This window comes from Mustela erminea, chromosome 4 (genome assembly GCF_009829155.1).
Source record: "Mustela erminea isolate mMusErm1 chromosome 4, mMusErm1.Pri, whole genome shotgun sequence".
Taxonomy (NCBI): Eukaryota; Metazoa; Chordata; class Mammalia; order Carnivora; family Mustelidae; genus Mustela; species Mustela erminea.
In genome coordinates this window covers 30711301-30724976 of record NC_045617.1, presented here as the reverse complement: position 1 = coordinate 30724976, position 13676 = coordinate 30711301, and the positions used below count along the sequence as shown (strand labels likewise).

Sequence of the window (13676 nt, the reverse complement as noted above, 5' to 3'; positions counted from 1 at the left end):
CTGTAATGGGAAAATCCACATAACGTCTTGTTTTTCCATCATAATATTCTGTTCCCTTAATAATTACTAAATGAGCTGGAAAGTTTACACCCCAGGCTAATGTACTTGTAGCAATCAGAACCTAGAAAATAAGATATATTTAAGTAAACCATAACTTTTGAGTTACATTTAAATATCTGTTTATGAAAAATGAAATACCTGTACTTTACAGTTTACAAACAGCTCCTCTACTGTTTTTCGGTCCCTCTCATGTAGTCCAGCATGATGCATTCCTATTCCAAAAGCAAGTGTTAACTTCAGGTTGGAATCTCTTAGTGTCCCAATGATATTCTCCATCTGCAAATAAAAGCACAACGACAGGACGTAGGTTCATTAGCTTTAAAATTTTCATACTAAGTTTATATTTGACTAATTTTGTTTTTTGATTCTTATATTATGTAAAAAATAGAGGCCTCATCTACAGTTATAATTAAATTAATTCAAAAAATATCTAGTTAATGAGAATATATATCCTAACAGACCCATTTTGGAAAAAAAATCTGTGGATTAATGCAATGACTCCTTAAATGAGTGAGTAACAATTATTAAAAAGGATATAAGGTTGCCTAAAATGTTTCAGGGTCTTGTTCAATTCCTGTAATAGAAAAACCTCCCATCTTTTTGGCTCAGTGCTAAAAATTCAGAAAATAAGGACAAAAAAATTAATACAAAAAAAAAATCAGTCATAATCTCACCAAATAGTCAGGAATCATTCAAATTTAAGCTTTCTCAACTGAAATTAATGACCCAGGGCAAATCATACAACTTCTCTCAGCCTCGGCTTCTTCATTTAAAAAATCAAATGGGTATATTTTTGTTCACTTCTCATTTCTTTGATCAGCAGTACAGTAAAATACTTTTCATATTTACTAGGCTTTTTTGGTAAATTATCTTTTCGTCTTTTAAGTGGATATGATAGCTTTTTTTTTTCCCCCTTACTGGTTTGTAATGGCTCTTTATTGATTAGAGCTATTATTAAGCTGTATATGTAGTAAAATTGTTTCATTTCCAGCCTCAGTTTAGCTCGCCAAGTTTCCATATATCTAAAGAGTTTCTGAAACTTATTATCTTATATCATCTCTGAGTATTCTATCACTTTCCATTCTACTTGGAAAAGACTTAATGCAATGCAGGTTTTATGGCAACAGAAACAAATCTTATTTTCTTATAAAACTTACTCCTTGTAAAGAACTAAATAGAACACCCAATTTCTTTCTGTTTAGTGACAGACCTCTATTGGTCCTTAAAGCAGTGATTTGAGAATGTATGAACAGTTAAAAGAATGACATATTTTAGTTATATCTATAACTTCCCTACCATATTCCAACAGTGAAAAATAGTGGAGGATAAACTTGGAAATGGGTACATGTATAATTTTTATATGCCTTTAGACTGAGATAGTATAAACAACCAACCCTGTCTTTGGATCTCATTTCTTTTTTTCCCTTAATATAGACAAATATACTTGCAATACATTCATTCTCCCGGTTGTGAAGAAACCAGTGAGCACCTCACAAAAATCTCACAAAAGTTTAACTGGCTGCTGCAGTTTAGCAAAAATGCAAAGACAATATAGTCATATATGAAGCACTCCAATTGCTTTCATTCTAACTCATCTTATTTTCAATGGGCAGAAAAATTTTCCACTTTTTAAAAATGTGGGAATAAGTTGTTTTTACACCGATAATTCAAAAAATAGGAAGGTGAAATTAAGCTTTGTAATAGTTCTCAATGTATAAAAAACATTCATAGAAACAAAGTAATATTTTAATTGTATACACATTGTGTTATTTATCAACTTTCCCTGAACTGAATGCAATATATAAACAGTTCATTCTGTTTCACAATCACAGTATGGTCACCTGATATTCTTGGATACTCATTTTATAAACTGTTAAGGAAGGATATGGAAATGTAGTAACATAAATCCACTTTACCTTTAAAATCAGCAAACGATAAGCAAGTTGTATGCTATAATGTATGCTATAAGAAAGGTGCTTGTCTTGTCTCATAAATTACATTAGCTATTCTCAAGTGACAGCCTATTATCCATTTTTTTTGTTCAATAGTTCACTGCATAAATATCTTCAATTTACACTATCAAATTAATTCACTGATATTCTTGCTGTGACAATTAATTTCAGGGATTATTTTTTTCAGTTTCATAACTTAATAACAGTATAATTTTATAACTTGTATAATTTATATTGTTCCATAGCAAAGCCAATCATACCCCCTAAAATACACCACTTAATATAGGAAAGCTAAAGAATCCTATGGCAGGAGGCTTGGTGAGGCATTAATATCCTGTCCTTTCACATCAGGGAAGGCTGTTTCTCTTTCCCCCTGCCCCCACTTTCACATAAATCGGTGCATTAAAAAGAACTATTTGCCTATCTGAACTGGTAAAGACCTAAAATCCTCATGAGGACAATTACAAAAAACAACTTCATTCATTACATGAATTTAGTACATGAATTCTGAGTTATTTGAACACCACAGATTATCAAAATTTATAGTAATGTTACTCAGTCATTAAGCATAAGATACTACCAGGACAGCTTGTTTAAGTATGAAAATATAAATTGTTGATTAAAGTCTACGCACCTTTGATTAAATTATATACTTAAAATGTTTCATCTTGATCACAATATAAGCAAAATTTTTGAGAAACAGGATAACGAAAGCTTAAAACATAGTAATACACGTTATTTGTTGAGTAGTTATTATGTGTCAGGCATTGGGCATAACACTTCACAAAGATTATCACATTTAATCCCTTACATAAAATAGTACAGCTCTAATGTAACATTTACACCATCCAGTATATTTCAAATTAAAAGACCCAGTGATCTTGAATACTATAGAGTAGACTCTTTCGACCCTAATTCCATAAGAGAATTAAACCTCACAAAAAAAAATTTGAATTACATTCTTTTTAATTTTTTCAAAGATAGATAGTACCATTCTAGATGGTTAAGAGAAAAGTTCACTTCTACATGCAATGGATGTCTTAAGACATTAAGGCTTAATTCTTGTTAAGAAAGGCTGCTATAGAATTTTAATTAGAATAATTATGATAATTAAAACACTGACAGAGGAAGTTTTAATTCCACAGTTCATTTCTATTCAACCAACATTTGTTGTAATGTATAGGTATCTTTCCAACAGTCTTGGAAATGTCTGACTACCTGATAGTTAAACCAAAAAAAATTATTCAATATTATAAATAAAACAAAAACAGATCTATATTCTTCTAAATAGTGGCTTTTTTTTTTTTAGGGTGATGGTGGAGGAGGCACATATGTAAACTGTTGAACCAATTACTTTAACTTAATAGAATTTTTTTATATTTTAAATTTATTACACTCAAAAAGCTTTTGTAGAAATATAGGATTCCATTTAAGTAGATACATTACTCTGTGCCCAAAATACATTCCAGTCAGAATATAATTCAGTGAGTTGATGACAATGCTGGCTCCAAAAGAAAGGAGGAGACCAGATTGGACAAGAATGAGCTAACAGATTGTACAGCCCAATTCTGTCCCTTTGAGTGTGATATATTGTTTCAAGATGCTAAAAACCCATACTTTCTCAAAGCATATCTGTTGTGCTGGTTTTCCCATTTTCACAGAATCCTCATTATCAGAAAACTCTGTACTCTTTTCAAAGCACGTCAGACTCAGACCATATGCCACTGAATAATACTTATCAATTGTCTCAAATGCTCAATAAAGATGCAGCATACCAAAGAATAATGAAAGTTATGAAACTTTTTAAAAACAAAGATAATTAAATACATCACATCTGGTACAGATGTTAAAGTTAAACATTTCCTTATAATTACCAAGTGTTAATTTCTTAAAAATACTTCTGTATGATAAACCCCATAGATTGAAGGGGAAGAAGTCAAAATGAAAGAAACACTTTAGAACATCCTGCTTATCTACTAAGGGAAAAGAGATTTAAAAATAATATTCATTAAGTAAAGAAAGTAAGTTTCCAATCTTTGCCAATGCTCTTTATCATATGTTCCTTGCTGTCTTCTCTGAAGCCCACAACAATGACTCTTCAAAATGATTTACCACCCTATTAATACATAAATATATTTATGAATGTAATTAAATATAAGATTACATGTAAATTAAATATATAAATGAAATTTAAACAATAACATGTAAATCTTTGCTATGTCTGCTAAATAAACACAATACTATTTTCAGTGTTTCCTTCTTAATGTGTTTCCTTCCTAATTCTTAATGATGGCAATATCAAAACTGGTTTGTAGGGCAAAATATTAAAGATTTTTCCTTATTAATATTTCTAACTTAATTCACTATGCTATTGGTAGGAAATCCAAGTCAGTGTTTCATATTTATTCTGGAATATACATTTTATGCTTCTTTTCATTTTTGGAGAGTTCAGATTCTAACACATGTTTGGAGAGCATTTCCATGTCTTGAAAAGCTTTTAAAATGCAGATAAAGCTTTTAATTTAAAGATAATTTTATGAAAGGGATTTTATAAAATTACTTTGTTAAGGTAGCATAATTTTAAGTGAACAGATACTACATTAATATGAGTTAAATTTAGGGAGGAACATAAGAAAAATATTATAAAAATAATAGCGAATTTAACCACAGAGATTTCAGCAAAAAGAACTTATCCATTTATAAGGTATTCAATGTTGCTGTACTATAACAGTAGTAACAGTTAACACTTATTAAACATTTAGGGGACCCAGGGTGGCTCAGTTGGTTAAGCAACTGCCTTTGGATCAGGTCATGATCCCAGAGTTCTGGGATCAAGTCTCGTACTGGGTGGGGGGCCCGGTCAGCGGGGAGTCTGTTTCTCCCTTGGACCCTCTCCCCTCTCATGATCTCTCTCACTTTTTCTCTTTCTCAAATAATTAAATAAATAAATAAAATCTTAAAACAAACAAACAAAACGGTTATTGAACATTTACCTCTGTTCCAGGCTTGTTCTAAGTACATTACATAACTTAATGCATTTAATACTTAATCCTATAAGGATAGGATTATTATTATTCTTTTATAGTTGAAGGGGTAAGGCTCAGAGGCTGAACACCCCACAAAGGTCATGCAGCTTGTAATGGATAGTCGGTATTGAACCCAAGAGGCCTGGCTCCAATCCACATTGTGTCTCAACCACAATGCCACCTTTTAATTACCACAGGGATGTGATATACTAAAATAATGAAATCACTCATTTGGCCAAAGTCTGGGCCTCACTGTTTTAGACTGTGGGCAAAAACCAGGTAAGATTTGAAATAATGAATTGTGTACTACACTTACACAACTGGGGAACTATGCAGATGATTAGCAGACCTAATTATTCTTCAGTATTTGAGTATTTCTACTCCTATGCCTAAAAATTAAGAATATCTAAAAGTATCTTCTTTTATAAATGAAACTATCACCACTCAAGACTAAGAATGGCACAGCTCTTATGCTCTTATTGGCTGCCTGTGTTTTATATTGTATCTACTGACTTTTCCATCTTTACTGTATATTTCTATCCCTATCAAAACACATATGGGCACTGTGACTTTTCCATCTTGTCTAGTCAGTGTGTTGTCAAAGATTTCAGTTACTGTATGGCAGAGTGAAAAACCTGGGTCAGCTATCCTGCTTTTGAGTTTCTGAACTCCATTTATTTCACGCTATTGGGATAATTACTTACTTCTTTCAAGTTTCAATTTTTTATCTGTAAAACTGGGATAACAAGAACAATCCTCCCAAAATTCATGATAAAATGACATAACATAAGCCTTTAATGGACTATAAAGTAGTCTATAAATATGTCAATTATTACTAAGCATAAGACCTTTGCCTCTTCATTAAGACATGCATGATATCACCTACGGCAAAATAAAACAGCTTCATGTTTTGTAGCTGCTGTGAATTACACAACTCTTCCATGAGGACCAACTAAGTTCAAATGCCCAATGCTCAGCAAATCTGTGGATAATGTCTGTTTAAAACTTAGCTTTTGATACTTACTTTTGATATTATTAGCCTAGTAATTTCTCTACTCGCCAGTCACTAAGAGGTCCGAGGCCTGATTAAAATAGAAAGCACTTGGGGTGGGACTTTTGTATTGCAAGCTAAATCTATTTTGGTTTGATAATAAAACAGATTTTCGAGTAGAAAATGTGGCTATCCTATATTAAACTCAACTTAATTTCTGATTTTCAACAATCTCAAAGTCCATCTTCACAGTTTGGTATTAACTACTTACCTATAAGGAAGAATATGTATGTTGAATAAAAAATCAAATGAATCAAAAAACAATAGAAAACTGTTATTAGGGACACATAGGTGGCTCAGTCAGTTAAGCGTCTGCCTTTGGCTCAGGACATGACCCTAGAGTCCTGGGATCAAGCCCTGCATCAGGCTCCCTGCTCAGCAGGGAACCTGCTTCTCCTTCTGCTTCCCCTGCTTGTGCTCGCTCTCTTTCTCTGTGTCAAATAAATAAATAAAATCTTAAAAAAAAAAAAAGAAAGAAAGGAAACTGTCATTAGTAGAAACTACCAAATCTGAACTTGTGATTTCAAGTTGTCCAAGTTGCTGCTTGCCACGTTCATCCAGGAGGGCTGAGTGCTAAATCCCATCGCTGTTTCCCTGCTCATCTCACTCAGCTCCCATTAATATCTGAAGTAGTTAAACCCTTCTTCCTTCACAAAACCCTCTCATCTACCATGTTTTAAGTCTTTCCTTACTGACTTCACCTTCTCAGTGCCCCTTGCCAGCTCTTCATTTTTTACCCAAGGTCTACCTTGAGTCCCTCAAGGCCTGGCCCTCTGGTTCTCCACACACTGTCTCAGGGTCTCATGTGCTTACTTAGGTGTAAAGGCTGCTTGTATGCTGAGGCTCCCAAGTTCATATACTCATTACACATCGCCTGTTATTATACAGACTACCTATATCTAATTGCCCTGAGGGTCTTGGAAATACAAATTAACATCCAAAATATAACTTGTTTCTTTTTCTTCCCCCCTTGGCTCAAATCTGTCTTTTCCTTTCTTTCCATCTGATACTTTCAGCTCTCCCCATTTTAATAAATGAGACCATTATTTACTCAGATATTTAGAGTTAATAACTGGAAAGTCATTCTTGACTCTTTTCATCTTCTCAACCTTCATTTCTCATCTATCAGAAAGTCCTACTGAATCCAGACCAAAACATCTTTCCATTTCCACTGTCACCACTTTAGGTGGCCCATAGGTCACCACCATCATTAATTCCATGCTTAACTTCCACTTCAATCCATTTTCCACTAAGCAGCAAAAGTGACCTTAAAATGCAAATTGAGTGCGTCATTTGCCTAACTTAAAACCTTTTAATTTCCTGGAGAGACCCCTCCCTTAGCTATCTGCTTGGTTTGTTTCCTTGCTTCTTCCAGTTCTCTATTCAAAGCTACCCTCATCACAGGGGCATTCTGTACTTCTGTCAATGTATAATATTTTACTACTCAACACCCCCTTTTCTCCTTACCCTACTTATTTATTTTTCCATAGAAATTATTACGATTTGACATATTGGCTTTTTATCTAATCATCTCCACAAGAATGTTAATTCTCAGCCTAGGAATTTTACCTAATACATAGAAGGAGCCTATTAAAGATGTTTCTTTAATAAATAAATACATGACTGTCTTCCCCTAGTGCTTATAATCCAGATCCGAGCTCTATAACCAAGGGTCTAAGGCCTTATATGAGCTGGCTACTGCCTACTCTGAAATTTAACTTTTACCATTTTCCTCCTAGCTTATTCTATTCCAGCTGAGCTGATCTCAGTTTCTTTAACATACTGTTCCCTTGACCTGAAGTGCTATTATCTTCTCTCATGGTATAGACTTGTTCTTATGCTGTGGTTCTCAGCTTAAATGTTACCTCCTTAAAGAAGTCTTCTGGGGCTCCTCGGTGGCTCAGTGGGTTAAAGCCTCTGCCTTCAGCTCATGTCATGATCCCAGGGTCCTGGGATGGAGCCCCGCATCAGGCTCTCTGCTCAGCAGAGAGCAGAGAGCCTGCCTCTCTGCCTACTTGTGATCTCTGTCTGTCAAATAAATAAATAAAATCTTTAAAAAAAAAAGAAGTCTTCTCTGACCATTCTATTTAAAGAAGCCCCACAACCCCTTATCGTATTTCATTTCTCATTTTTTTATAAGATTTTATTTATTTATTTGACAGAGAGAGATCACAAGTAGGCAGAGAGGCAGGCATAGAGAGAGAGGGGGAAGCAGGCTCCCTGCTGAGCAGAGAGCTCGATGCAGGACTCGATCCCAGGACCCTGAGATCATGACCTGAGCCCAAGGCAGTGGCTTAACCCACTGAGCCACCCAGGCGCCCTCATTTCTCATTTTTATAGCAATTTTTATAATATTATTTGCTGCATCATATATATATTTTTAAATTTCTATCTAGTTGAGCTTGAGAATAGGGATCAGTTGGCTGACATAGTGCTTGGTAAAGTTGTAGATATTCAATACATATGTTAATGAACACTTTACAAAATCTGGCAAGAGCTGCCTAATGACTTAAGTTAGAGGATTACTCTTTATGGGCATTTTTGATGTGATACCAGGTAATTTTGCAACTGAAGCTACTGATCATGAACTACTGCTACATGATCTCTCCAGATATACAGGGGGTGTACCTGGCAGCAGTCCATCATTAGGAGAAATAAAAGGACCAGATGGAAGAATATCATGAAAGGCAATTCATGAACACTCCATGCATATGCCTTTTCTTTCCATGCTATCTCTAATTCAGCTGGAGGGCAGGTGGCAAGAAGGGCACAAGATTTATGGGGATGAAAGTTTAGAATGGTCCCAGAACAGACTACGTACATCCCATGAAGATGTTTACCAAGGAGTTAACAGCAGGGTGGACAATGCTATTAATAGTCAAGTGAATAAAATGATCACTTCTAAGGCTATCAGGCAGTTTCCCCCTGCTTCAGATCCCAGGGTTGTGTGCAGGGGGTTCATGTACTAAATGGTGCCGTGGTGGAAGAGATGAAAACTACGCACGGGCTAAACATGGACTACCATTTCCTCAGGCAGACCCAGTTAGTGCCCCCGCTCTGTGCCTAATATGCCACCAGGGCAAACATCCCCAGGCCCATTATAAAGGACCTTGCTCAGAGGACCAGAGAGCTCTCTGGTAGTAAGGAGATTATACTGGATTCTTGCTATTTCAGAGGCGACATCTATTTGGGATGATGTCTAGAATGGACACTTTGGATTTTGTTTCTTTTTCCTGTTTATTGAGTGCTCTCAGTAGCCTCAACAGTAGGATTACTGAACACATCATCTTTATACATCATCTAATATCTCCTAAGATAATGTTTCTGAGGAAACAGGATAGGAGATACCCTGAGTGAGGAATTCACTTTATGCAGAAAGATTAAGATAAGCAAGATTAAGACAATGGATGCCATGGTATTCACTGGTCTTACTGCCTCCCTCATTACCTAGAAAGAGCTGGCTTTATAGATGAATGACTCAGAGTGGCAGCTGAAAGACACTGCTTTGGCAAGACTGGGGGAACTCCCTTGTAAAATGAGGTGTATGCTCTGAAGTAGTCATCATTAAATGATACTGCTTCTCTCATTCCTAGAATATACAGTTCCAGGAATCAAGTATTCAACATGTGCAAATGCCTTTGTAGTCATAGCTAATAAACCACTTAGAAAATTTTTGTTTCCCTTCCTTATAATTCTAACTGTGCTAGTTAGAGACTTAACATTCAAGGGATGTAACAATTTACTTAGAAGTTGAAATAGCTACATCTCTCATTGTATGGGTGATTAAGCAAAATGTGGTGATAGTGTAGTTTAGGTAACCAATCCTGCTAAAGAAATTGGGTTATTGCTGCACAATAAGGGGACGGAAAAATTTGGATAGATCCTAGCAAGATCTCACACTACTGTATCCACTTGAAAAACTAATCAAAACTCTTAAAGCCATATTTAGTAAGGATATATAAAAATCCAATTTATAATGTTTCAAGAATGTGGGTTTTGGTTACTCCAATGGATAAAGAATCTTAATTAGCTTATGGGCTGATTGAAGTAGTGTGCAGGTGTTGGATGGTAGAGAAAATAAATCAGAAATGTCTGGCTCCCTGGCCAAATACGTTTTGTCCTGTGTTGCAGAAAAAAATACTGTGACCTCTACCTTTGCTATCTCATATATGCCCTATGCATATTTTAACTAACACATTTTATATATTTTAACAAATTTCATTTCTCTTTCTTCTCTCTACCCTCCTCTTCTGCATATATCATGTGTTGTTTGTGGGTAACTTTATAATTTAGCCCCCTGGCTAGAGAATATTGAAATGGGATTGCAAAAGAACAGAATGACTGGATATAACCAGCTAAAGGACTGTGAAAGACTACCTACAGACAGCCAGCAACTGAGTATCTTCTCTTGCACAGAAGTCACAGAGGTAAGATATTCTCTATTCCTGCTGTATGCTTGAGGGTGAAACTCAAGCATTCCAATGTTTCTGACTTGGATTTGAAGGTTGAGAGAGTAATGTAAAAACCCAACAACAGTCTTAAGTTAATGTACCAGTGGTGTTTATCAAACTGAGACTCCAAGTGACATGGTGGCATATGCCTACCAACTTTTGAAATCACTTCCTGATGAGGAATATGAAAAGGTATTACTTTTGGGGTTCTCCCATGCTACAGTATAATTTCACATCAATGATATACTTGAAGGGGTGGTCCTGCTTCCTAGTACTTTGAAGATTTACTGGACTACGAAGATCGATGGATAACTTTTATTTCTTTTCTCCTTTGCTGACCCACTTACTCTACCTGGTTCTGCCACAGAACACCAATCTGAAACTGGCAACCAGTAGCAACAGGAATTGTCACTAAACTTCTAGTCCACAATATGATGGAAAGTAACTCTCATGAAGACTAAAATGTTAAAAAATTTAAGGTAATTAGGGGAATCAAAAACTGAAACACCTGCTTTATAGATTTTTGGTAGAATTGGATTGAATTTGCATAGCAATCAGTTGCAAAAGCTCTGACATTTTTATTTTAAAGGTGATGACTTTTAGAGGAAAGACTAAAACTAAGCCTGGATTGTCTTACTATTGCAATGTACTTGGTAAAACACAATGTCTGGAAATGACATAATTTCTAGCTGTCTTATTTTAGCAGTGAAAAATCTACAAAACAGCAGAAGCCAAGCAAGTAAATTCTATGGTTTATAATAAGCCTTGGTGATAAATTTTTGTGCTGAGGGAAAAAAAACAAAACAAAAAACGGAGAAGTAACTCTACACAATGGCTGAGCTGACCACAGTTTCTTAGGTCTCATACATTTAAATTAAAAAAAAAATAGTAAGTGTACTATAGCTAGAAGAGGACATGAGGTTCACATTTGAGGTTAGTATGAGTCACACATGCAAAATGCACTGCCACGCACACACACATACATTTTGAACACACTCTCAAAATGTATTCAATAGGTATGTACTTTATACCTTGACTTCAAAGAAAATCGTCCATTTGGAACATTTTTAGGGATAAGACGCAAGAGAAAATATATTAAGCCTAGACAGATGCTGCACATAAACTGTCAATATTCCATACATCTATTTCTCACCATTTGCTTCCTAAGTTCAAGATATTGTTACACACAGCAGGGTGATTCTTTTGAACATACTAACTGAATAACTGAATAAAAGGACAAGAAAACTTTTGACAAATTATTTTGATCTTAAATAAATATTTAGTATACACAAACAACATTGAGGTAACATGATAGTGGTCACTCTACTTAAAAGTGTCATGTGACACCTTTTATAGGAAGTCAATATTGGGATCTGCTACTTATCAGTGAATAAAGTTACCTACAGGCTTATACAAGAACATTTCGAATTATTAGTTAACTAATATTAGTTAACACAGAACTGCAATATACACAGTATCATCCAACAGGCCTATTAATGCTAAAGGACTCATGAGAAGTAGAAGGGGAAAATATACCAACTACTGAGCCTGGACACCAGTGGGTTAGAAACACTGTTTTGACTATTCTTCTTCAGGCTGCATGAGATGAAAAAGGAAAGATATGGAGAGAAAAGGAAACAATGCAACAAATTTATTACTGATTTTATCTATTTTTTTATTGAAATTCCAATGAGAAAAATATCTCTAAAAAGCAAGACAAGTACAAGAAAGGAAAATCACTATAAATCTATGGAGGGAAAGAGGAATATCTACCTTTAGAAGTAGTAGAAAGAATCACAAAGAATGATTATTAACTGTATCACATAAAATGCAAACACTTCTCCTTTAAAAAAAAAGAGAGAGAGAGAGAGAGAGTATGAGCAGGGAAGGGGGACCAGAGGGAGAGAGAGAATCTCAAGCAGATTCGGCACTGAGCAGGGGGCCTGACACAGGGCTTGATCTCACAGCTGAGATCATGAACTGAGCCAAAGAGTCAGACACTCAATCCACTGGCTCATCCAGGTGCCCCAAACCCCCAAATGCAAAGACTTCTTTTTCTTTTTTAAAGATTTATTTATTTATTTTGGAGGGTGAGAGAGAGAGAGAGAGAGAGAAAGTGTTGGGAGGGAAAGCAAAGGGAGAGAGAAAGAGACACTCAAGTACACGCTGAGCTGAGCGCAGAGCCTGGCGTGGGACTCAATCTTAAGACCCTGAGATCACAACCTGAGCTGAAACCAAGAGTCATACACTTAACTGACTGTGCCACCAATGTACCCCAAAACACAAAAACTCTATTTGTAAAAAGCTACTAAGACAAAAAAAAAAAAAGAAAAATTCCAAGGAATTAGCAAAATTAACTAATAAAATCAGATAAAGATTAGTGTGTGTGTGTGTGCGCACGCGTGCATGTGTAGTAATAAACATATATGGAAAAAAGTGATGTCATATGAAATTTCGGGGTGTGCGTGTATTTGTTAAGGCTGCCACAAATCTATAAGAAAAATGCTGTACTGCAAAACATAAAAGTTTAAAGGAATAAACAGACCAAAAAAAAAGAAAAAGATAACCAACAGTAAACAAATACATGAAAAAAAGTTCAATCACACACAAATTAAGATGTAAATTAAAATAATAAGGAATATCTTACCTATAATATATTGATAAGTTACAACAAATGAGGGTGTAGTAAAACTGTTATTTTACTCTCATATACTGCTGACAATACACGTATCAATGGGAGAAGGTGAATTGGTAAACCCTTTTGGAAAATAATTAGCAGTGTATATGAAAACTAAAAAAAATCCATATTATTTGACCCATTATTTTTAAATTTATACTGAGGAAATAAGTTTAAATAAAGAAAACCTATAATAATAATGATGCATGGTTATTTATTTAATGGGGTAGCCACATAATAGACTATAACTATGTAGACATAAAAAATTATAGTTGCTTCCAATTTTAATGATGGTTACTACTTGGTTAAAGAATAAAAACAGGTTTTTAATTTTCACATTTAGTGTTTTCTAAATTTTTGAAAATGGTTATGTTATTATATATTTTATAGAAAGTCAATTTTGCAAAATTGTTTCTAAGTTCCATGAGGGCAGTGAACACGCCAATAGAAAAACAAATA

General features: G+C 34.8%; 1 protein-coding gene across 1 annotated transcript in view; it reads right to left on the bottom strand.

Moving 5' to 3' along the window:
* The window catches only part of ASCC3 (activating signal cointegrator 1 complex subunit 3), a 336284-nt gene that overhangs the window by 90241 nt on the left and 232367 nt on the right, over positions 1-13676 (bottom strand). Inside the window, exons 31-32 of the mRNA XM_032338961.1 lie at positions 199-336; positions 1-121 (exon numbers count right to left, since the gene is read on the bottom strand). Of these exons, the coding sequence (XP_032194852.1) occupies positions 1-121; positions 199-336 (259 nt within the window). The remainder of the gene's footprint in view (positions 122-198; positions 337-13676) is intronic.